A 25,232-nucleotide genomic window follows, 5' to 3' on the forward strand; every position below is an offset into this window, starting at 1 on the left:
ACATCGGCAGTTCCCACCCTTTTCAACCTCTTCCTCCTGATCATGTGCCAAGAGCCGAGCTTTCTTCCTTTTCTTAGCAAGAAAGATGGGGAAGGTTTGTGCTATCTGTACAGAGGCAGAGGGTGTCAGAAGTACTGTGTCAATGGTATCTGCAGCATTTTCCTAACCCTGAACATGTTAGGAAAATGGTACCTAGAAACACTGCTTCCCCCAGCATAAGTAGTACAGATTTCTTTTTTAAAGTAGTATTTTGTTTCTCTGCATTGTGTCACTTAATATACTGTGGGACAAATAACAGAATTTCATCCTGGTTCTCCTTCATTTTTGAGATAATGCTTGATTAGCCAAATGAAAAATTCCTAAAAAATGTAAAACATTTAACCACGAAGTCAAAACCGAGCACTCCTTGCATGTCTGTACCAATTTATCTACAGCCATACATTCCAAACGTGCTCAGGAACAACCTTCGGCACTGAAATTACTTCCACTGGTACACTTCCAGAGCTTTTCCCAGCCCAAATTTGGCTCTTGTCAAGTAGCATTGCTGCGAGCCCTTCGCAGCCGCTGGCCGCTGGCAGGGGCCATTGATTCCCAGCAGTTCCGAGTCCTGGGTCTGGAGCTGAGGGAATGCGCCGGCACAGCCCCGGCGGAGCGCTGGCTCAGCGCTGTGCACGGAGCCCTCCCACCCATCACAAGTGTCTCAGCTATTCCCAGAAGAGACTCCAGGTTGTCCCAGCCTCGGGATTTCCCAGTCAGAGCGGTCTGTCCCGCGGGAGCCGCAGCCAGCCCCGAAGCAGCCGCAGCGCGCAGGGATGCTCCCGGCAGCTCCCGGAGCAGCGGACGGCAGCGCCTTGTGTTTGCAGAACCCGGCCATGACGGGATACCGGCAGGAAAACGCTTTCCTGACCTGCGCTGCTCTGGGGCACTGAGGACAGCGGGAACATTAAAACCAAGCCCCAAGCCTGCCAGAGCTCCGGGAGCGCTTGGGCAACGCTCCCAGACAGACGGCGGGATGGCTGGGCTTGTCCTGTGCAGGGCGAGCGGCTGGACTGGATGGTCCCCGTGGGTGCCCGTGTGTCCGTTCCCGCCCGGGACATTCCCCCGTTCCGGTCCGTTCCCGCCCGGGACATTGCCCCGTTCCCGCCCGGGACATTCCCCGTTCCCGCCCGGGACATTCCCCCGTTCCCGCCCGGGACATTCCCCCGTTCCCGCCCGGGACATTCCCCCGTTCCCGCCCGGGACATTCCCCCGTTCCCGCCCGGGACATTCCCCCGTTCCCGCCCGGGACATTCCCCCGTTCCCGCCTCCCTTGGCACGCGGCAATGGAGTTTGCGCTGCCCCACTGCGCCCCCCGGCGGCGGCGGCTGGAACAGCCCCGCGCCTGCGCGCCCCCCAGGCCGCCCGCTCCGCCCCCCCACCACAGTGTCAAGATGGCGGCGTCTGCGGCACGCTCAGCGGCCCGGCGGCTTCTCTTGCCCTGGTCCGCCCGCCTGGTGCGAGCGCCCGGCGCGGCGCAGCGGGTGAGGCGGCGGGGAAGGGAACGGAGCGGAGCGGAGGGAGGCGCGGGGAGCGTGGGCGCCGCGGCGGCTCCGAGCGCTGGTGCTCGGGCTGCCGCTGAGGGGAGTTGGAGGCCGTGGGGCGCGGTGCATGCTGGGAGTTGTAGTCGCGGCGGCGGTGCACGGCGGGAGGTGTAGTCAGTGGTCCGTTTGCGCTGCTCTGGTTCGTGTGCCGCAGCTGGGGCGGGCTCCGCAGCGTGGGGAGGGTGTCAGTGAACGGGGCATGTTCAGCAGGCATGAACTGGGCTGGAACAGGTGCCCTGGGAGGAGAGGCTGGGGGTCCGGACCTTGTTCAGGCTGGAGAAGCCGTGGCTTCAGCTGGACCTGTGAGAGGTGTCTGGCAGCACCTAGGAGGAGGTTGTCAGGAACATAAACCAGGCCTGTCACCGTGGGGCACCGTGGCAGGATTGGAGACAATGGGCATAAGTTGAAGCAAAAGAGGAAAAACTGGGTATGTGGCAGTCAAGCAGTGGAGCAGGCTGCTCACAGAGATGTGCAGTTTCTCACCAGCTTGGGAGATTGTCAGTGCCAGGTGCAAAAAGTCCTGAGCAAAGTGCTCTGACCAAGCTGATCCTGCTTGGAGCAGGAGGTTGCACTAGAGACCTCCAGAGGTCTTTTCAAACTTGAATTGTCTGTGATTCTGAAGTAAGTGAGTTTTAAAAGATCTAGCCTATTCTAGGAGGAGAGCGGTTGAGAGCTGCTTTTGTACTTTCATGTTTAGGGCAGTTATATGGGGAGAGAAATCTTTGTTTGTTTGAAATATTTGCAATTTTTTGAGATAGCTGTTTGCTTGAATTTGGGATACATATTTGCATTTCCTGTTATTGAAGAACTGCTTCTCTTCTTTCCTACCCTGCTGTCATTCAATGTGCTTTAACTGCCCCATGATTGTGCTGCTCTGATCAATGGCTGATGGATTTGCAGTCCTGGCATGGGCTGTATCTCACTTCACTTTAGAAAGCGGGTACCCAGGAGAATTCCAGATGGTGAAGGTCCTGCAGGCCCTTGCTGGGAGAAGTGGGAAAGAAGCGTGGCTGGCTGATGGGAGTAACAGCTCCTGTGTCAGGCTGGAGGGCAGCAGATGCACCTCCTCACCTGTAGTTATCTTCAGGGTGTTCCACATTCAGGTTACTGCTTCCCTTATGTGAAGCAGTGGTGAATAGCAGTCCTGGAGTCTTTCCTTATAAATGCATGCTTTAAGAAAGACCCACAGACTTAATGCTTACGTTCAGCAATACGTTTTTCAGAAAAGCATCCTTGGACATAACTAAACCATCTGAGTGTGACTGATGGTTTTCCTTTGCAGTGTGTGCATGTTGGAGCAGGGAGGTGCACAGTTGCCAAAGCAGCAACAGAAGTAATCTTAAATGTCCCTGAAACTAGGGTGAGTCCTTTGGAAAATGGCTTGCAAGTGGCTTCTGAAGACTCTGGACTCTCAACATGCACAGTAAGTAACTTACAAAAGGAAGGGGTTTTTTGTATCTATTCCCATGTGTTCATTTCCTCGTGGAACTAAATTGCATTTGCATTTCAATACTTGTTAACAACTGCTCCTAAAACTTAAGCTGGGACATAGAAGTCTTAAGGCTTTTGTTGATTTGTAATTAAATTTTTTGTGAAGATCTAAATTTTCTTTTTCTTGAAAGCCTGCTCTGTTTAAGTAAAAAGCCATAGCAAAGCTGTTAGCTGGGAAAATGACTTTTTTTTCTTTTTTTCTTCACTGAGGTTGGACTTTGGATTGATGCTGGAAGCAGGTATGAAAATGAGAAGAACAATGGAACTGCTCACTTTCTTGAGCATATGGCTTTCAAGGTGAGTGTGAAGGTTGATGTAGACACAAGGGATTTTAAAGTTATTTATCTTTAAAGATCAATGATAACAGCTTGGTCAGAATTGTATAAATAAGTTTTCCAAATTGGAATGAGAAAAATAACATGGACAACTAAGACTTTGGTTTCTGTTAGAAAATGAAGCTAAAATCCTAGTTCTGTGTAAGTGTTACACAACTGTGAATTACACAGATCTAATTTTTAACTCACTTTTACCTTTTTATGGTAGTCTTAGAAGACACACAGTCACCCTTTAGCCAGCTCTTTATTTTCTTTTGGGAGCACAGTAGGATTTATGTCTGACTTTCAAGCTTGGAGAGATAAGTATGCCTGGTTTATTTCCAGAACACCTTTTCTTTCTCTTGATCATGACTTTTACAGACAAGAAGTAGTAAAGATGAGTAGATGAATTGAAGGGTCTAATGTGATTTTCTTACTGTTCTGTTTCAGGGGACAAAAAAGAGATCTCAGTTAGACCTTGAGCTGGAGATTGAGAACATGGGGGCTCATCTGAACGCGTACACGTCCAGGGAACAAACTGTGTATTATGCAAAGGCTTTTTCAAAAGATCTACCAAGAGGTAATTGCTGTCATTCATCAGAAAAGCTGCAGAGAACAACATGCTTATCCAGCTTCCAGGGAGATGACACAGAATGATGCTTTTGTAGTGTTACAGTCCCTTCCTTGCCCAGTGAAAAGTCTGTTCTTGAACCTCACAAGAATGTGAAGTTTGGAAAGGAGCCAGCAGGGAAGCTTATATTTTAAATATTTTTCTCTTCAGAGTCCCAAGATAAGATACCTTTTGGACTTCTGTCTTCCTGTCCCCTTGCTAGTCTTATTAGTACTTGCTCTTTGAGGTGGGTGTCACTTTTGGAACCACATTTTTCTAGTAGTCTGAAGATACTTTTTTCATTTCCATCTCTCTTTTCAGCTGTGGAAATTCTTGCTGACATCATTCAGAACAGTACCCTGGGAGAGGCAGAGATTGAGCGTGAGAGAGGAGTTATACTTCGAGAGATGCAAGAGGTTGAAACCAATTTGCAGGAAGTTGTCTTTGATTACCTTCATGCCACAGCCTACCAGAATACAGCCCTGGGACGGACCATTTTAGGACCCACTGAAAATATCAAGTATGTCCAAAACTACATCTGTCTGTAATTGTATGGTAACTTTTATGTATTGAGAGACTTACCTAAAAATGTAGAAAAAGTGTCAGATTTTATTTTTACATTGGAGGGCAGCTGAAATTGCACTGAATATAATTGTAAGTAGAACCCCTGTATTGTTTTACTTTCCCTGTAGGCAGGCATCAAAGGTATGTGACCTTCAGATTGTTCTCTGCATGGCTGGGGTTTTTTGCCATATTTTTCTCCTGTTTCTTTAAGTGCACCTGACACAAAATTAGAAAAACTTCTTTTTCCTATAGGTCACATGCTAGGCATTATTGTAAGCACACAGTGTTTGCACTGCTCTTTCAGCATTTGTTTCGACCAGTGCAGCTCAGAGGACTGCTAAATGTGCTGCTTTCAAAGGAAAGGAGATCATTAGTGCATCCTGTCTCTCCCTGGCTGAGTTGGAATTCTCGCTCCTCCTCAAGAAGCTAGAAGAGCTTTTTATTTAGTTCCTATTTGCTTTTTAGAAAATCACTCTTATTTTAGCTTTCTGCCTCTGCTCTGAACAGTGACAGCACTTTTAATTGTTTTGATAATTGTATTGTTATATACATTTATCTCTTTTTATTCCAATAAACTTTACTGACACAGTAGTGCTGTCTCTTTTCCTGTTTTTAGATCCATAAATCGTAATGACTTGGTGGAGTACATAACAACACATTACAAAGGACCCAGAATGGTCTTGGCTGCTGCTGGAGGTCAGTATGGGATACCCACCCTTGATCATGTGAAACTGCTTGAAACCATGGCCCCAGTCTGTGGGAACAACCTGGTGAATTGCCCATTGTTCAGGAGGTCCTGTTTGTTGTTGGCCCTGTGTAGCCCTCCTGTGTTTTGTGCATTCATACCCTTTGAGCTTTTTGTTCCCTTTTCCTGTCAGTAATGTTCCAGAAACCTTGAATCAGGAACAAGAAGTGAATTGGAGGCCAAAGTCATTCTTCCATGTGGGTGGGAAAAAAGGGTCCTAGAAGGTGTGAAGAGGGGAATAGCAAGGAATGCAGAGAGAAAGAAGTAACATTGAGGCTTGAAAGAGCAAAGAGCTTGATTTAATGTAGTTTTAATGGAAAGCTGTTAAAGAGAACCAAGAAGGGGGAATCATGATGATTTTGCTCTGTATAAAGGAGATGTGTGAAGAATCCATAAGTGGGGTATTAAAGCAGGGGCACAAAAATTACTGCTTGGTTGAGTTTTTAAACTGTGCAGCAATTTAAATTAACTGTTTACAGAGTAACATCACAAAGCATGTGAAATACCTTTGTCCAGGGGTCTCTCACGATGAACTACTTGACCTGGCAAAGTGCCATTTTGGTAACTTGCCATCTGCTCCAGAAGGAGGACTGCCACCCCTGCCACCTTGTAGCTTCACAGGCAGTGAGGTAAGCATGGCTGGGTGGCTTTTTGAGCTGGCCCTTACATCCCCTGACATCTCCTCTGGTGAGGAGAGAGGGCTGCTGTGCCACAGACCCAGCACATGGAAAGGTTTCTTGCCCCATTGGCGGCATTGGAGCAGCTGTTTTCCAAAGCAGTACTTCCCATTCTTGGATGAGTCTCACTGCCACCACTTTTTATTCTTCATTGCTTCCTGGAGGAATACCTTCCTTATCCCTGCTCCTACTTTCCTTTTGTCCTCTTGACTATGGTATTGGAGCATTTCCACCTGTTGAGAATCACTCATTTAAAGGACGTGGCAGAGAACTGAGGCATCCTCGTTCTATTCCTGTCTCTTTTCAGATTTTACAAAGTCATCAGGTTTCCTTGCTGCTGGTAAACATAAAATGACTTGTAATGCTTCTCTGTGTGTATTGGCAAAATGATCTGAAATTGCCCCAGGGGACACCAGTTAAGGCTGATGTTAAATTAATCTTTAATTTTAGTGCATGTTTTGTAATCCAGCTGTAGTGGAAAAGTGTGATTTCTGTTGTTTAACTTGTCCTGTGCCTGAGTGCCCAGGTTGCACGAGAGCTGCTCTGCTGTGTTGCAGATCCGGATAAGGGATGACAAGATGCCCCTGGCACACCTGGCCATTGCCGTGGAAGCAGCCGGCTGGTCAGACCCCGACACCATCCCACTCATGGTAGCCAACACCCTGATAGGTAACTGGGATCGCTCCTTTGGAGGAGGAGTGGTGAGTGAACCTGCCAGCAGCATCCTGCTCTTAATGAGGTTGGTGGGATCTCCCTGACTTGGGTACTGCCCAGGCAGAAAAGGGGATCCAGTTGTGAGTCTCAGAGAGTTTGTTACCCAGGATGTAGGAGAATCTTAGGATGTGGTTCTAAACCACCAAAATAGAGGTGACTTGAGGTTTGCCAGCCTTCATGGAAAGTAGCATGTTTTATGCCTGTATGTCATCAGAACCTGTGGGTATCAGTAATTAACTGTCCCTTTCTTGAACCTAAGTGTCTTTGATTTTGGCTCAAATCTGGGGTGTTATTTTGAAATGTGATATTACATGCAAGGAAAGAAAGGGTTGAAATGAACCTTGTAGCTACTACTGCACATTCTGTCATCACTGAAATGAAAATGGGAAATCATGGAGGTGACTAGTAAGCTTCCAAAAAACTTCACAAAGTAATATCTTCTTCTTTTGCCTCAGCAGAATTTGTCCAGTAAACTTGCTCAGATTGCCTGCCAGGGTAACCTGTGTCACAGCTTCCAGTCCTTCAACACCTGCTACACTGACACAGGGCTGTGGGGACTCTATATGGTCTGTGAGCCTTCCACTATTCAGGACATGGTGCACTTTGTTCAGAAAGAATGGTAAGCTACCAACTGTTTCTCTGAAAAGATTGTTTTAGTGGAGGAATACAATTTAAAAAGAAAATCAAGAGAATGTTTTTATCTGCTTGGACTTGTCTGGGAACAACAAATGCATCAAATTCTAAACTTTGGCACCCAAAGCCAAGTCCCAGCTCCCAGTTTTGGGAACCATTACTTGGAGTGAATAGCTTAAGATGTAGATTTTTTTTTCTTGTACGAGAAAACACAGGAGAGATTTCTTTTTTTGACTGGAAAATGACAGAAGTCATGAAACTGTCAGATCTTCTAGTATACTACTAGTCACTGTATACTACTACAGCCTGTGAGCTGCAAGTGCCACCACTAAAAGTGGAAATAGATGTGGATGAGAGGAATGAATGTGCAGTTACCAGACAGTATTAGTCTGCAGGTGCTGCAGTTGATGTATCACGTGCTAGTGTTAGCTCTAGTGAATACATAGGGAAAGTTGAGCTGTTATGTATGGAATTTTGAAACCTGTGATTCTAGACCATACTAATTCATCTGAGGCTTAAATCTGTTTTGAAGGATGTCCATAGATGACTGCAAAGCTTGAACTGCAGATGCTATTAAAAACACATACATATGGAATTTTGAAATCTATGATTCTAGACCATATTAATTCGAGGCTTAAATCTGTTTTGAAGATGACTGTAAAGCTTGAACTGCAGATGCTATTAAAAACACATATGTTACTTAAAAGCACTTCATTTCAAGTGGGTGAAGTTGAAACAAGTCTTGAAAATGAGAAGTTTTTTTAATCACATAAATCACTTCTTATATACCATTATTCTATGAAATCCCTGTGAAGTCATGGAGAAGGTGGTTATAACTTTGACTGTTTGCTGCAGCTTAGCACCAAGGAAGATTCCTGGGACAAGCACCAACAGACGATTCCTGGGACAAGAATTTAGTGTTGAGCTATTTCATGCATCCCCCTCTCCTCACAAAATATTCCACAGGCAGTGTGGGAAATTATTATCTCACCAAGAGAGGAGCCAGGAAGTAATGGATTGTCCTCTAGCTAATTACCTGTTACCTAGTTGCTTGGCTCCTACTTTCTCAGCAACATCCATTCCCAAGATAACAAGTACAGACTACACTTGCCTCAAAATATTTATTTAATAAAATGAAATACAGCTCTTCTAAGTGAAAAAGCTTGCTCTTGGGTATGTTGATATGCTTTCAAAACCCCTACTTTTAGGCTGCTGCTTTGTATCCATGGCTAGTTTTCCAAGCTGTCTTACCAGCTTTGTCTACAGAAGAGTAGTGCCTGGTAGGTGCAGTAATGCCTCTGCACCTCCTTATCACAGGCAATCTTGTGTGGTACAGACTACACTTGCCTCAAAATATTTATTTAATAAAATGAAATACAGCTCTTCTAAGTGAAAAAGCTTGCTCTTGGGTATCTTGATATGCTTTCAAAACCCCTACTTCTAGGCTGCTGCTTTGTATCTATGGCTTGTTTTTCAAGCTACCAGCTTTGTCTGCAGAGGAGTAGTGCCTGGTAGGTGCAGTAATGCCTCTGCACCTCCTTATCACAGGCAATCTTGTGTGGTAGTCTATCATTATTTAATGCCTTTGGATTTAAACTGTTTTTCAGGATAAGACTTTGCACAAGTGTTACAGAAAATGAAGTAGCTAGAGCAAAAAATCTTCTGAAGACAAATATGCTGCTACAACTTGATGGTGAGACTTATGAGAACTTTTTATTCCTTGTGGAGCCACAGGCTGATAACTGAAGCATTTTTTCCCGTTTTAGGGTCCACGCCAATCTGTGAAGACATTGGAAGACAAATGCTGTGTTACAAGCGCCGCATCCCAATTCCAGAACTTGAGGCAAGAATTGAAGTAAGTAGCAATCATGTTGCAACTTTTAAAAGGCTATCAAGAAAATTACTTGCTACAGAAAGTAAAAGTGTAGAAGTTGTATTTCTTTTTCAGCTGAGAAAGCTTCCAAGTGTTTTGTTTCCTGCTCCCTTGGATTATACAAAATTAAGGTCAGAAAAGGTTTTAAAATGGGATTGTAACAAAGATGCCTCTTTTACCCTTTTTAGGCTATAGATGCCCAGACTATTAGAGAAATCTGCACAAAGTACATCCATGATAAGCATCCTGCAGTTGCTGCCGTGGGTATGTGATAGAAGTTTCCCTATCCTCCCGTAACCCCTTCAGCCCACTTGCTGTGAGTTGAGCATGTGTCATGGCCAACTTTCTTTAACTTCCAGGTCCAATTGAACAACTTCCAGAGTATAGCAAAATCTGCAGTGGCTTGTATTGGCGTCGTGAGTAGTGAATAACAAGAACTTCATCATATTTTAGCTTTAAAAATCCAGGAAAACAACAAAAAACACCCAACAAATCAACTACACATGTTTAAAACTCTGGAGTTGCTTTTGAGAAGATTAAAACTGAAGAACCAGCCCCTCCTGTGTTTCTGTATAATGAAGAAAGGAATGGAAACATGTACAGTATTTGCATTTTTATTATAAAACAAGGATTGTCAGTAAGAGTCATTTCTTGACTTTAGTAGCATTCATCACTTGTTCTTGAGCAGCTTTCTTTGCCTTGACCATTTCCACGAGTTCCTGAAGAGAAGGTGGGGAAAAAACAAACTTAACTAAACACGTAACTTGTGAACAATGCTGTAGTTTTGAACACTACATATATTCACTGTGAAACATTCCACTTCTCAACATCATGAGAAATCTACATAGTTTAATGCTGTTAAGCAATTTCTCTTAGAAACTAATCAATTATTGGAAGGTCAATCCTCATGTACCAGGAACACGAGGCTAGGTCTAGGACTTAATCTACAGGAGCTTGCTGTCAAACCATAAAACAAATTTCCTGACAGACCTTCCTTCCCAGCTTCCAGAGCCACTATTTTCACTGAGGAACATTTAGTCCTTACTGCTCTTTTGGGGTTGGGTTACCAAAACCAGAATTTTCCTGTAAGGTTCCATCATTTTGCTGTGTCAGATACTGTCTGTGGGAGGCATGGGACAGTAACAGCAAAGGATTCTCTCCAGGCCTGGACTGGTGGCAGCCCAGGAGGAGGTGAGGGGCCTTACCTTATATCGCTTCATGCAGTCTTTTTTTGACCGGCCTGGAACAGCTGCTGCTATTTTCTCCCATCTTTCAGGAGTATTTACTGGATAAGTCTTCAATGCTTGTTCTAAAAGTTTTTGTTCTTCTGTAGTCCAAGGGGATGAATCTAGAGGTGATCCTGTTTTTAAATGCAAAAATGACAGCAAGAATACATATTTTGTATGTTTTACAAAATTTAGAATATTTAGAAAATATTCTAAAACGTATTATAGTTTTGTGGTGTATTGTGGGTACCAGGAACACTCAAATCTGGCACCAGAGACTGGATCACTTACTTGCTATCAAAGTTTGTAAACAAATCTTAAGTTCTGGGTTACTTTCTTCAGGGGAGAGAAGTGCACAAGAAGGGCTCCCTTTTCACCTTTACCTTCAAATCGTTCTGAGGGGGCAGCACTGTCCATCTGAGGCACCACACCATGTTCTTTTTTAAATTTGTCAAATGCTTTCTTGTTTATGTCATCTTTTTGATGAGGGTCTATGAACAACAGACATTAAAGAGAATAATTATTGCAAGAATATTACAGCCAGATGTAATAATAATAACATTCTGTAGCAGAGTAATTACAATAATCACAAAATCATAAAACCCAAATTCTACTTACTTTAAAAAGACTATTAAAAATGTGGTAGATTAAAAAAAAATCATTCAGGGTCCAATAAACTTTTCTCAGAGTGTCATATTCTCCAACCCTTATCCTGCTTTATAGTGCTTAGAGGAATACTTGTTCCATATAATCTTAAACCTAAATCTGCAACTTCCCCAAAATCAAGAGGGATTATTCTCTCAAGGGCTGTGGCACAAAGCTCATGCATTGCCCAGGGTATGACCATGTCAGAGAGGCAGTAAAATCCAGGTGCTCTCTGTGGCACTATGTGGTTTGTAATGTAGAAATCTCTTGAAAATTTAGTGGGTTTTTTTCCTTCTGTAGTGAAATGTGTAATTTCCTTATGACCTTATTCCAGAGCTCTCTAGGCTTCATTTTTATATTCATTTTTGAAGAGGCAATGAGCCACATTCATTTAGGTGTCTTACTCTGCTGTTGGACTCCATTAATTTTTTTAAAAGTATCTCTAGAGCTTCATCAGTTCCATTTATTTTAGATGCCTTCCTTTGTAGGGAGCTTTCTGAGAGGCCCATTTATCTCTCTGAGCCCTGACATTTCATGTGTCCCAGACACCAGAGCATCAAGCTACACTAAGAGTTTCTGGGAGTTGCTTGTGAGGTGCTGACTTACAAGAGACCATTAGGATGAAAACACTGAATCACATAAATTTCTCTAAATCCTCCATCTGAACTACATTTCTTTTGGGGCTGTACAGAGGATTTTCCTAAGACACACAGCTCCAGTCACAGGAAAGTCAGCTGTGCAGAAGCAGGCAGACTGTGCATTACAAAAATAAGGTAATATAGATACCAAGCTTTTGGAGACTCTTTGCTTTATTGATGACATCTTTTGCTGTTCGTTTTATTCCAGTAGTAGAGTGCAAGTTCATATAATTGGCAATAACTTCCCACCTACAGCAAGAACAGAAATTATAAACCAGCATATTACATAATACCTTATCTTCATATAAGCTAGAGTCAAGCTCCTGTACACATTTTTATAAACTCCTGAGTAAGTTCAAACATATTTAAATACATGCAAAATCCCAGAGTAGCTGTTCTGGAAAGCTTTCAGTCACTAACTGAAGAATTCAATCAGCTTGGGTGAACTTCTCAGTTCCCAATACAGAAAAAGGATGGGGTAGAATGTAGGTAAGTGTAAACGTGTAATCCTCAAAATTCTGCTGAATTGCTGTTATCCTGAATTCCCTAAGCACATCTGGCATTAAGTACTGCAGGCTGCAATGAAGGGCCAAGTAGTTAATAACCCTATGTCCACTGCCCCACTAAACTTCAGGTAAAGGGGCTTAAACAGGAGACAGCTGGAACAGCCCTAGTCCCAAAATTATTCCTAGTGGATTCTTAGCAAATGGAGGCAGTATGTATATGTACCACTGCTCAGACAGGAGCCTTGACTGCTGAGCTGTAGAAACAGGCACTGGTATCAACTCCATGGAGTATGGCAGCTATTTTTCTTTCAATAGGCATCCAAATTTTGTAATGGATGTTTGACATCTTTGTAATTCTAAATGGAAGAAGGCATTTCATTCCTGGGAAAAAGTATTTAAAGCATGCTCCTGTTCTTGCTTAGCAGTAAGCTGAGTGCTAGTGCTGTTTTCTGTAAATCTCAACGTTTCCTTTTTCCTCGGCTCTCCCCTGAAGAAAGCTGGTGCACTTAACACCTATTTTGGGATATTTTCCTCCTACCATATAGAGGAGAAACCAGCCTCACATTCATTGTGGAGCCCTGGAAGTAGCTTACACACTTTTGTTCCTACCCAGCTGCACCCTAATCACTGGTGTGGTTTTGTTCTCTGCTTTAAGGACTGGACCCTACTGTGGAGTAAGCCCTGTGCACACAGGCACCTCAGCACCATCCTGGTACTGGACTGAGGCCCAAGTCTGGGGGGAAACAAGATACAGGGCCAGAGCTGTGACACACAGAGCATTGTACCAAGGAAAAACAAACCACTGGCTGCTTTTGAGCCAAGGAAAAGAAAGATGTTTAGGAAGTCCTCATACTGACAAAGTACTTGGGATGATCTGAAAATATTTTTATTATGCTTATTTAATTAAAAATTGTTAGTAAGGACTTTTAGCACCAAACCCGAGAAGTACCTTGAGTTAGTCCCTGCTGGAAAGAGGTTCACAGCTTTAATTAACAACTGCAAATCATCCTCTGGCCAATTTTTGCTTCCCCCTCCACCGCCAGTGGTTGACTTTTCTGAGCTCTTTGTTGCTTGGCGCATACGAGCTTCTGCCTCTTCTTTCTCTCGCCTTATTTGTTCATTTATTTCTTCTATCTAAAGATTGTAAATAAGCATTATTTATTTACTTACTGAATTATTGTTACATTTTACAGTGACACAACCCCCCTCTCTGGACTTCCTTTGAACCTTGGATTTTGCTTAGTTTTGTGTATTATATGTAAGGAAACAGAGGAGCTTATCTGTTCCAGTATTATTTCCCATCATTCCATGTGGATATTTTTAGGATTTAAAGATTAGGAGTTAATAGCAGAAATCCATCACAGGTTCACTAGGAAATTAAAAGAATGCCCCCAGAATTACAGCAAAAGTTTTGAACCTTGTGAGAATGTCTAGGCTAACACTTCACTTAGAGGGATAGATCCACAAAAGTTTTAAGACCAGTGAGGGCAATTAAACCTCTGTGTTGCATACACTGATTCTCAAATCTTCCAGCCTAACTGGTATCTATCCTGATTATGTCAGGAGTAGTAGTGTAGAACTTTTAAGTTAGAATGAGCTCCAGATTTTAGTTATTAAGTGTGTACTCAGGGTTAGATGGCCATGTGTAGAGCTAAAAACTACTTAAGTTAACCCACTGCACATTTTTGTGACCTGTAGTCACATCTCAAGGCTGTGGTGACACATCTTTAATCATCTGCTTCTGAGTAGGCTCAGTCCAATCTTGGCAACGTTAGAAGAACTGTGCACTTATGGCTGTTGGCAGGATGCCCAATGGCAAGAGCAAGAAACCTATTTCATAAAACCTTCCTGGCAAAAGGAAAGTTACCAGATAGATAATTTTTAGTGGAATAGTTTTAACACATAGAAAGGGGACTGCCCTGCATTTAGAACACCCTCCTGGAGAATGGAATATTGAATTCAGTCCCCTGCAGAATAAGAGGCATTTCAGTCTTAAATTGTCTGATGAGTAAACCTGACCCTGGGATGGAGGCAGATCATACTCGCCACCATGCAAAAAGTTGTGTATCCACAGTGGGTGAGAGAAAGCACCGCCCACCATGCAAAAAGTTCACACTGTGTATCCACAGTGGGTGAGAGAAAGCACCTTACTCTTTCTGTAGGATGTAGTTCAGTTTTTAGTTCAAATGTTTTTTCCCTGATGGCAAACATAGGCAGATCCCTGCTGAGCTTTGGTAAATTTTGATTCCATGTGTCTTGCATTTCCCATTCCTTGGTATCCAACCTACCAGCTCTTCCAGTGCCTACAGCCTGCAGCACACTTAAGTCCTTTTGTGGATCTATCCCCAAGTCACAGACACTAGATTAGGATTTTTCTTGCATAAAACTACTACACTACTACAAATTGTTGGGCAAAATGAAAGTCCTCTACTTTATCTGTATACTGTACAAGAGGTAGGTTTTGTGTTCTTCACAGACAAAAATGTGTATTTTTTTCTTGGCTGGCCCTGTTAATTTGGCCAGCCATGAACTGCACAATGTAAAATGGAGCAGAGATCCCTCCACCTATGGACTCTGCAAATGAAGTCTCTGTGTTTTAACAAGCATGATTCCACAGCAGCTGTGCTGTATCTTACTTCACTTCAGACAGGTTGATTCACAAGTTATTCTGTTATTTTGATTTGACACTCAGCATAATTACCTGTTTTACTACAGCCGCCTTCCCTCCTTCCTTTGTTGTGGATGTAAGTGCTTCATTCAAGCATTGCAGACTAAAAATAAATTATTAAGTTACAATGGAGAGCTAGTAGAAAGATGGGTATCAAAAGAAGCAGAAAACAGCAGCAGGAAAACTTACCTTGCTAGCTCAAGACGATCACAAAGCTTTTCCACCTCCTCCATCATTTTAACACAATCTGCCTCATTATCAGAAAAGTAATTCCAGTTCTGGAAGCAGAAATAAATGTTCTACAAAGTTCTTGAACTTTATTGTCCTATTCCTTCACACAAAGGCTTAATACACAGCGTTCTTCAGCCACTGCTGTGTTTGGACCTATTTGGTCAGCTTTACTCATAACTCATATGCATGTAAGTATGTGTTTTAGTATTTTGGTTTTTTAGTAAACCCACTTTCCATACCCATCTCTAGCCCTGAGAACAAGCAAACACGTGATACGGTTTGATCTAAGCAAACACAGTAATTTGTCTGATGTAACCTGTATTTCATTGCAGTAATAGTTAAATACCTTGCATGTTGTTCTGAGTTTTTGCCTTTCTTTCTTGATTGCTTTCTTCTGTATCTCTTTTTCCTTTTTTGCCACTAATGCTTGCTGCCTAACTTCTTCCTCCTCCTTTTCTTTTGCTAACCGTGCTGCTTCTAATTCTGCTTGTCTTTGCTGCAATCAAAAGGAAAGAAAATGCAAGTAAAAAAATAATCCAAGTCACACTGTTACGGGGTCATTCAGTCATCCAGTCTCAAAACGTGTTGTTTCTGGTTTGGGTGGAGTTTCGTTCCTGTGTTTGGGGGTTTAAAAATGCCTAAATACTTTAATGTTTGGTTTTCCAAGAATTCTGAGGGAGATGATGAAACATACCATTAAGTTAAATACTCAGTTTATAAATGAGGACCCTCAGTTTATAAATCCTGACTTCCTCTACAATGAAGATATAAAGCCATACATAATTTCCTACTCCTGCCTCAGGAGTATCAACTTCCTGATTCAGTATTTATCCTGCATCATTACTGACATATTTTGCAGTGTTCTAATATTTTTTAAGTTACTCTTTTGCACCTTACAGTTCCCTTTCATTCTTGTACTTTCAGAGCCACCTTCTCCAAACTGTTCATATTTTTCAAGTATGTTCTGTTACCTCAAAATATTTCACACCAATTAACCATTCACAAACCACATGCACAAGGCAAGCAGACATATCCATTTTATGCACTTAATGCTTGCCTTGAAACCAGAGGAAGTGCATGCAACTAAAGAACTCAGTTTTCAAAGGTGTTTTGTCTCAGATCTGCATTCCTTGTTTCCATCTCATTCTCAGAAGGCTGCCAGCCTTGCACTGCCTACTGCACAGGCATCAAAGACCACATATTTTTGAACCCCACAGTAATTCTATCTGTAGTTTCCTGACAAATCTAGAACCAGAAGCAAGCAGAGTTCTGAAGCATCTAGAATCACGTGTGAATGAAGCAGAGTTTTTCAATCCAAATAAAGTACTTGACTTACTTTTTCTTTTGCTTCCTGTTCTTTTCGCTTTGCTTCTACCTTGGCTTTCTTCTCTGCTTCCTTCTTTGCCTTTTCTTCCTCCTTAAATTTCTTTATCCTGGGATCACAGCTGTATGCATTGTCTGGCAGAAGAAAGGAAGCATCATGTATAGAAGAAAACCAGGAGACTTGCACAGTTAGTTAACGAATCTCTCTTTACAGAACAGCAGTTTGTGTGCTCACCAACAAGAGTCCTAATTCTGTTCATTTCTTCTTTTTTTCTCAATGCTCTGGCAGCTCTGTTCTGCTTTTCAATCCACCTCCTTTCATCTCGACTAAAAGGGAAAGCATAGTTCAGTGCTAACACTTTACAGTGCCACTGTTAGAAATTCATCAACAAGCTTCTTAAATACTTTCCCCCACACAGATGTTCTTCTGTGAATACTTCAAAAATAGACTTAAAAAAAATTAAGTTCCAGGCCCCAAGCTCATGTACAAAATGCTAAGTGTTTACATAGTTATATAAACCTGACACAGCAAGCTGCTTATCTGTCATTGGAGGGAATGAGATCATGGACTTTATTTCCAAAATGCAATCCACTTACCTAACATCAAACTCAAGCAAAACAGAAATGCTAGTATATGGTTTCATTAAAGGACAGCGGTATAAACAATGCCACAGGTGTCTTGTTTTGCAGAATACAGTCATGTCAAGTAAACCCATCTGCACAGAAACACCACTTTATGAAGTAACATGATGCTCTGGGTGAAGTCATGCCAGATTCACTCCAGTAAAATACAGCTCAGGTTATTGATGGGCCAACAAAATAATCTCAAATATTTACCAGTGCCGTCAAGAAAGAGGCAAAGTTTTAGTGGGGGTCTATAGCCTCATCCACACAACCACATAGAGAACAACAGAGGGAGCAGAGAAGTTGGAACTATGAGGTATTTAAAGCTCCTTCCAACCCAAACCACTCTACCTCAGAACAATCCCCTTAACTGAGGACACTAATAGGAATAGATTGAAGCTTTAAAACATGAGCAACATTCACCTTTGGCAAGAAGGGGTAGCAAGAATCATGACCATCTGAACAGCAGCTGTAATGTAGTTCTCTCTCCTAAGTACAGCAGACTAGGTACCATTTGTCTAAACATCTTTGAGAAAGGACACTAATGACAGGAATGAGCAGAAAAAAAGAGCTATGCAAATAATTCAAGATTGTTCCAATGAGAAGCCTAGAGGTTCATCTGTGTGATTTACCACAAGTACAAGTGGCAGGGAATTGATTACAGTGCCTTCACAGAATCTTCACAGGAGACAGAGAAGTGGGTCTGGTGAGGCTCAAGAAATCCAGTGCAGGAAGAGGCAGAAGAGAAGAGAAATGCATAGCTACAGCCTAAATATGGCAGTTTCTACCACAAAGAAAGCCAACCACAGAATCTAAATACGAAACTGATTTCCAGCCAAACTTGGAAGAAGAGATTCATACAATGCAAATTATGGTCTCACAAGGATTACTAAGTGAGGTTGTGTCCTGTGAAATGTGTGTTAGACTAAAGCTCCAACTTGAACACTGTGTTTATAACTGCAGGAAGGATAAAAACAAAATGTATTTTCCAATGCAACATGGTCTGAATAATTCAGTAACTATCACTACATCAACTAATACATAACTTTTAGCATCAAGCCATCAGAACTCATCTCTCCAAATTCTAGGAAGTATCACTTTCTCAGTACAAGTTAAAGAGAGAAATGATACCAGCATGCTCATCCACTCTGTCCTGGCTCCAGGTTCAACCTGTGCTTGGGACTGGCAGGAATTACAAGTCTGGACTTAAATGAACACACATTTCAAAGCACCTCAGATATACCTCTGTGAGGCAAGCAGGAACTACAATTACACGAAGGAGCCCACAGTAAGTTCAGTTCAAGTCCATGACTGACCCCTAAGCTGGGAGAGTGGAATTCAGACTTGGCTCAGCTGCCTTTCTTCCTATGACTTACAGTCTAAGAGAAAGTTGGAAAATCTTGCTGTATCAACCTCTCAGTCTCCTGTCAAAATTATTTTTACTTACATACCATTCTGCTTTTTCTTTTTCCTCTTCATCTAAATAGGAAAACTCTCTCCAGGAATCAAAATTATACCTAAAGTAAATTTAAGGAAAAAGAAAGTGAATAAAAAACCCAGCAAAACTGTTAAACATCAGCTACCTTTTTTACTGTTACATGTTTATAGGCAACTGTACTGCTGTTTACAATTTATAATACATAATTTACAATTATTCTGCACCTACAGTGATTCCACTGTGTTAAGTCCAAATGCAGGATATGATTTACATCTCTCTCTACTGTGGGACAGTCTACTTTAGGATGGCATTGGTCTTGCCCACTCTAAATGTCTACAGCTATCTATACTTCTGTCATGGGCAGTGGCAATGCAATGCAGTCAGCAGAATTCAGAGAGAAATTAATCTTTATGTGAGCACCCATGCTTAGCAGGTAAGGCAAGCCATAAACATGACTGACTTTTTTGGACTAAACACACTTTCCTTTACTAGGGGAGCTTAAACACCTAAGATGTCTCCACTAAAAACACAGGTTAGGTGAGATTAACCTGACTTCCAGTCTGTGGGTCAGCTCAGTTCTCAGCCACCAGTCAGAAATTCCTACTACAACCATGAATTTACAAGTGGGTGGATCAGCCAGGAGAAAGCTGGCTCCGTTTGTGGAAGGCACAAAGAGCTGTGGTAATTTTCTGACACCAGGAGGCTGGGACAGCCCACAGCAAACACCCCACACACCAAAGGGTCTGCAAGCCCTTTATATTGCATGTCTTGAATAGGAACACAGGCATCAGCTGACTTACCAAAAGGAATAGAATGCATCTACCTCCTCAAAGGAGGAGTTCATGTCCCCAAGTTTAGGTACATTTTTCTTATTTGACCACCTGAAAATACATGAATATGTTCAAGAAATAACATACACAATCTTCATAACGTGGCATTTGTTAAGTACAGAATCAAAACCCGAGATTCCCTCCCACCAGCACAGAGGGGGCACCAGGAAAGAGGAACAGAACAGGAGAGTTCCTCCTAAGTATCCTCCAGATTGGGCATTTTTGGGTGAGTTTCCCCAAAAAAGCAACCTTATCCTGCTTGAGTGCTTCCTGCCTTGTGCCTCAAGAAGCACAAGCTGTCTTTGTAGATATCTAATTCTCCATGCACATTCTTCTGGCAGAGGAGCCTTCAGAAAGTGGCCAGAAAGTGCTCTGTGAGTAACTCGGCTCTGTGCTGGGGTACAGGAAGTCTCCCACACATTCTCATGGCCTACAAAGGAATAATGCATACTTTGCCCCCACTGCATTTTTTTCTAGGGAAATCTTCCACAGGCTCTAGAATTTGTTGTTCCATGACACAGTGTTAATTTCCATTGCAGAGAAGGGAAAAACCTCATCTGACAACCACAGATCCAGGTCTGAAGTCTATGGAATAAGAGTCAGTAAGACTAATTTAAACAATAATTGTTCAGAATGTTGTAAAGTGCCTCATGTAATATAGTCCTTTTATACAGGGAAAAGCTGGCACATTTCCATTGTGACAGCCTTAATACCAAGTTAATTGTCAACCATTAATCAAATGCACAAAAAGTCACACAATATAAGAGAGAACCACCAAATATTGACAGCTATGATTATCTTCTCTTTTAACCAGCTAAATCATGACTGTAACTACTGTCTTCTGTTAATGTCTCACTCTCAGAATAATTAAAGAAAGGAATTTTTAGTCAGCAGCACACATGTGGTATTGTAATTAATTTTAAGATGAAACAATGAGTTGTGCAAAAAAGGGCAGCAAGTAATAGGAAGCTGAGAACTTTTATAAAAATTGCATGGGTCAAACTCAATGCCATCAGCTGACAGTTCAGATTATTTTAAAATGAAATAAAAAATATTTGCAACTATTTTAGTTGTATTACATTTCTAGCAAATTAATACATCTCTTGTTACAAACACAATGTCAGAAGAGTTTGCAAATGCTGATTCTCCAGCAACAGCAGAGGCAGTCAGACATAGCTTACCTGGCATTTCTTTCAAAAACTGGTGAGAAAACTTCGAAGAAATTTTCTTTTGCTTCACTTTTGGAAGGTACAGAGTTATCAAAAGTTGGATCTATGCTGTTAAATGCTCGTCGTTTCACAGGATCAGATAATATTTCATAAGCTGAAAGTTATCAGACATAAGGTTGTAAATGTTTAAAAGGATGTCCTCAGATCTGTGTTTGATCTATCTGTAGTGTTCTGTAGAGCTTGAGATTTAATTATTTTAGTGACACCAAAAAGCACTGCTGTCTGTTCCTGCTAAACTAAGCAGGAGGAAAACATTTATGAAAAAGGACACATTTAACCATTAAGATGTAAAAAACCAGACAATATTCAATTTTATAGCAGTAAATTTTGTTCAGACACTGGGAGTTTGAGCATGACATCCTCAGACTTTTATCCTATGCCAGATCCTTGCAGATAAATTAACAAAATGGTCTACTAAGGCACAGAGCAAAGGCAGTCCCTGAGTTTGTGTTGTCAGAATAGGCAAGAACAGGAACCATTTATTAGAATTTCTGCAGGTGATGATGATGTTGTACCAAGTCTTGGATAGAATACAGAACTCCACACAAACTCTCCAAAACATCAAACAGTCCCAGTTTTCCTGTTCTTACACCCCTGCAGTTGGGCAGCATCACATTACTAATTTTATGTTCTGGAAATCACAAAAACTACAGCTTCAGTACTTTTTTTTTCCTCAATGAAGTGTGGAGTTTTACAATGATCACTATTTTTCAGTAAGAATGAGAAGTCAAAGGAATCAAATTCGTATTGCAATCATTCATGGACTTGTGCATGCCTGCACCCCTGCCAGAGGACACTGCACCATGAAGGCTGGATGGAGGAGGTGATAACCTGGAGGAGACCTCGGTGCTCTGCAGTTCTGTAAGCTGATCTCACTGCACATGTCACTGGAGAGAGGAAGGAATGACAGAGGCCACCAGTGAGCTGCTGTCTGCCACTCTGCCCTTTCCTTCTGGGAAAGGACTGCCCTCCACCAACACTCCAAGTGACCCAAATTACTCTGCCTCAGTAACCCTCACACCATTTTCCTGATGCAGGAAATTCTGTGCACATCCATTGGTTCCTCCTCCATTTAAGAGATGTCCCTTCCACTCACAGATCCCCAGTTCTACTCCCACACACTCAGTTCCCCCAGCTCTGTATCTCCCACAGATTCCTTTGTCAGACCAAGTTCTGAATCCAACCCGTGTTTTCCCACCTTTCCAAGTTTCTCCTCCCTGTTTCATTACTGTTTGCTTCTACTCCAGGTCCCCCTTTCCTACTACTGCATTTTAGTATTTCCTTCCTCCAAAATGCTGCCTGGGAGCATTATTCCTTTTCTTTGCTACTTTGTGCTTGCCTTTCTGTTTAGTCCCAAACCTGGATTGTAAGCAGTTAAGAGGGAAGGTTTCATGATATTTTGCTCCATGCATGTAGAACACAGCATATTTCTGAATTCATATGCAGGTAGCTCTCATCATAGATACTTGACAGGACTGCAACAGAAAAATTATTTTCTTTGGCAACCTTCCTCCTTCTGACAGCTCCAAAGGAGGCTGAAAACATTAGTTTGTCTAACATATCTCACACTAACTAGTATAAGGAGACATTAAGAGAAGGAAGTTTAGAAACACAAATTCCAAGATTTCCTCCTGCTTCAACCTTACTGAGTGAAATTTGTTTAAAATAAATGAAAAAGCCAAGCTCTCAAGCATTTCTGGAGATGTATGTCACACACCTAGAACAATGTGTTTGGAATTGGCCAGCAGTGGTGTTCTGGGTCATGGAATCATTAAAGTTGGGAAAGATCTCTAAAACCAGAGTCCAGCCATTAATCCTGCACTACTGAGTCCACCACTAAGGCAAGAGGGAAATGTTGTTCAATTGAGTTCAGTCGCTCATCTGTGGGCAAAAATGAGCAGCTGAAGAAACTGATGACCCAGATCAAATCAACACATGTTCTGTGTCAGAGCAAGCACATTAGAATTCAGATTTTCCAGCTGCTGTTGGTGCCTGTGGGGAATTGCTCCATGGCTCACTAGTTTGTCCCAGGTGTGGGGCCACCTCCAGAGGTTCATCTGTTGTGCACTGCTGCAAGTGTCACACTTTGTCAGCAGCAGGCACAGCAGCCAAACCTCTGCCAGCTGCAGTCCCTTCCTGCTTCCACCCACTGTAGTCACACCTAATGTCATCTATTGATGCAGTTTTCTAATATGGAAAAAGAACTTCTCCAGCTGTTTAGTCATTGACAATTCCTTAAAATCCTAATGAAACACAACAAATACATTTCTGATGATCAAGCAGATTGAGAGAGTGTCTAACAAATGAGATCAATTGCTTACCTTTAGTTATGCAAGTAAAATAATCATTATCACCTTCTCCTATCTGCTCCCCTGCAGCTTTTCGTTTGTCTGGATGATGTTTCAAAACCATGGATTTATCTAACAAATAAATGCATTAGTTAGAAATGCTTCATCAGAAACAGTTTCAAACTAAAATAATACAGTAATTCCAACTGGCCTTTCTCCAATTCCAAAACTTAAATAAAAATACAAACCAAACAGTCAGATCTGGCAGAAAACAGAAGTTAATGAATTTTCTTTGATTCAATACTATTGTTAGAATTAACATTATTTCATCTTTGCTGGGACTTAACCACAACTCAGGAACTCTCCTCTCTATTCCACCTCAACATCTGAAGAAGTCTGAGACTTATTCTACTGTTATGCCTACATAGTTAGAATTAATGTTATTTCATCTTTGCTGGGACTTAAAATAACCACAACTCAGGAACTCTATTCTCTATTCCACCTCAACATCTGAAGAAGTCTGAGACTTATTCTACTATTATGCCTAGAAAAGTGCTTTAGTATCTGTAAATGTACAGTTAGCTTCATAACTGAAAAAAATTAATGTAATTTTAGTTGTTATTTCTAATGAAAAACAAAATAGTTCAGATAAAAAAAATTGTATTCTATCCCTTTACTGAAGTTCTGAACATGATCCAAAGTGAAATTTAGCAAGAAAGCTACAGCCTGTGAATGCTGCTGCACTTCCCAGAAACAGAGATGTGACATTTTTCAATCCCCTAGATTTAGGCTTCTGGATTTCAGAGCTGTGCTATAAATTTAAGATGCTGGTAAACAACACAAATCAAACTTTTAGGCCTGGGAAACAGTTCAAACCTCATTCACAGCATGCAGGTATTTTCACTGGCATGCAGTTGTGTACATCTGAAGAAAGGTTGTGCTTATGAGGGACAGGTACTTACGAGCTGCTTTGATTTGTTTCTGAGTAGCCCTGTATCGTATATTTCCCAGTCCAAGAACTGCATAATGGTCTTGATTCTGAGAGAAAAGAACCACAGACCATATAAACACTCACAAATACAACCTAAAACACCACAACACATGCAGAAAACCAGTGCTCCTCCCCCTCTCTTAAAGGCAAGAGGGAGAATTCTTCCCTCTCTCAATAAATATTGGGAAAAGACTATAGGAACAACTGTCAGAAACTGTTGAATAATTACTGAATAACTGAATATCAACAGAAATTCAAGTAGTTTAATCTAAATTGGATTAAAGCACTAGAAAATTCAGTTATTGGAAAACTTGAATTGAATTGCTGCTGTTAATATTAAGAATGCCAATGTAACTCCAGAATAAAGGAGATGGTGACAGGGAGAAGAGACACTTAATATTTTCAGGCAGCAAAATAAAAAGCTGCAGCTCAAAGCTAAGATGTTACCCTGATGTGTTTGCCTTCACACACCAGATTTTATGGTAAGGGACATGAACTGATTCACAAGGGTGAAGGGGAAGAGGAAGGAGATCTTTAGCACCTGAGCATGGCAGGTGACAGTAATGGGCAAGGCCAGGTGACAGTAACCCACACTGACTGAGTACCTTCCAGTCCTTTGGGTCGAGGGTTTTTAACATAGGATATTCCTCCAGCTGCAGTTCTTCATCCCCCGATTCTTCAGAAAGTTCCTTCTCATCTTCTAACTCCTGGAAAGAGGCAGAAACATTTATGTTTCTCCTCTTAATAAACGCTTCAAACCATCTTCCCACAGGCTCCACTTGACAGAGTACTGATGCTATAAGCAAAAACATAAAAGCAACTTCACCTTCTGTGGTTTACTCTTTTTTTTTTTAATTAAACCCCATCAAAACCCCCACAAGTACAGCATCACAGATGCTGAATCTTTTCTGTGGCTCCGCGCAGACCAGAGTGCGATAAGCAGCACTTAAGAGCCATCAGAGAGAGGGACCTGCCGGGGCTCCGCTCTCGCATCTGGAGAGGCGCTTTCCAGTTCAAGGAAACTGTGTCAAACGCGATTAAACGCGCTCCTACTGCCAGAGGAGCAGGCAGCCGATATCAGATCGGGATCGATCTCCCCGGCTCCCCCTTCCCGGCCGCTCCCCCCGGCAGCGAACCCCGACTTGTTGCTCGCACACGGGCGCAGCCGGTGCCGGCGGAGGCGGGCACGATCAAAGTCAAATAAACAGCCGAGCTCCCCCGGGCCGGCCGCTTCCCCGGCTGCAGCGCCCGGCTCCTCTCGCGGGTGCGGCCCGCGGTACGTACCGGCGGAGAGCGGCCTGCACAGGGCCGAGCGCTGCCCGTCCGCCGCGGGGCCGCGCAGCAGCGCCATGGCCGCGGCACCGGCGCAGCGGCGGCGCCGCGCGGAACTGCCG

General features: G+C 42.4%; 2 protein-coding genes across 4 annotated transcripts; one reads left to right on the forward strand and one right to left on the reverse strand.

The window, feature by feature from the left end:
* The first annotated feature begins 1,380 nt into the window (after positions 1-1,380).
* Positions 1,381-9,848, forward strand: PMPCB (peptidase, mitochondrial processing subunit beta). Of its 2 annotated transcripts, none has more exons than XM_039723757.1 (13): positions 1,381-1,520; positions 2,863-3,003; positions 3,282-3,368; positions 3,836-3,965; positions 4,317-4,515; positions 5,176-5,255; positions 5,821-5,933; positions 6,539-6,682; positions 7,151-7,314; positions 8,936-9,021; positions 9,095-9,183; positions 9,390-9,465; positions 9,561-9,848. In XM_039723757.1, the coding sequence occupies exons 1-13, from the start codon at positions 1,431-1,433 to the stop codon at positions 9,623-9,625; spliced, it is 1,464 nt and encodes a 487-aa protein (XP_039579691.1). In that variant the 5' UTR covers positions 1,381-1,430; the 3' UTR covers positions 9,626-9,848. The 2 variants fall into 2 exon arrangements, with proteins under 2 accessions (XP_039579691.1, XP_039579692.1); XM_039723758.1 differs by having other exon boundaries at positions 7,154-7,314.
* DNAJC2 (DnaJ heat shock protein family (Hsp40) member C2) lies at positions 9,805-25,221 on the reverse strand. 2 transcript variants are annotated; one of them, XM_039723755.1, is made up of 17 exons: positions 25,123-25,221; positions 24,444-24,634; positions 23,810-23,885; positions 22,881-22,979; positions 20,512-20,653; positions 19,301-19,381; positions 18,514-18,579; positions 16,674-16,765; positions 16,452-16,573; positions 15,462-15,611; positions 15,074-15,162; positions 14,918-14,987; positions 13,166-13,350; positions 11,859-11,959; positions 10,811-10,918; positions 10,407-10,561; positions 9,805-9,920 (listed from the first exon to the last, which is right to left on the reverse strand). In XM_039723755.1, the coding sequence occupies exons 1-17, from the start codon at positions 25,187-25,189 to the stop codon at positions 9,846-9,848; spliced, it is 1,869 nt and encodes a 622-aa protein (XP_039579689.1). In that variant the 5' UTR covers positions 25,190-25,221; the 3' UTR covers positions 9,805-9,845. The 2 variants fall into 2 exon arrangements, with proteins under 2 accessions (XP_039579689.1, XP_039579690.1); XM_039723756.1 differs by having other exon boundaries at positions 24,444-24,545; positions 25,123-25,216.
* Positions 25,222-25,232: the final 11 nt, after the last annotated feature.

This window comes from Passer montanus, unplaced genomic scaffold (assembly GCF_014805655.1).
Source record: "Passer montanus isolate IOZ18808 unplaced genomic scaffold, ASM1480565v1 scaffold50, whole genome shotgun sequence".
NCBI classification, from domain to species: domain Eukaryota; kingdom Metazoa; phylum Chordata; class Aves; order Passeriformes; family Passeridae; genus Passer; species Passer montanus.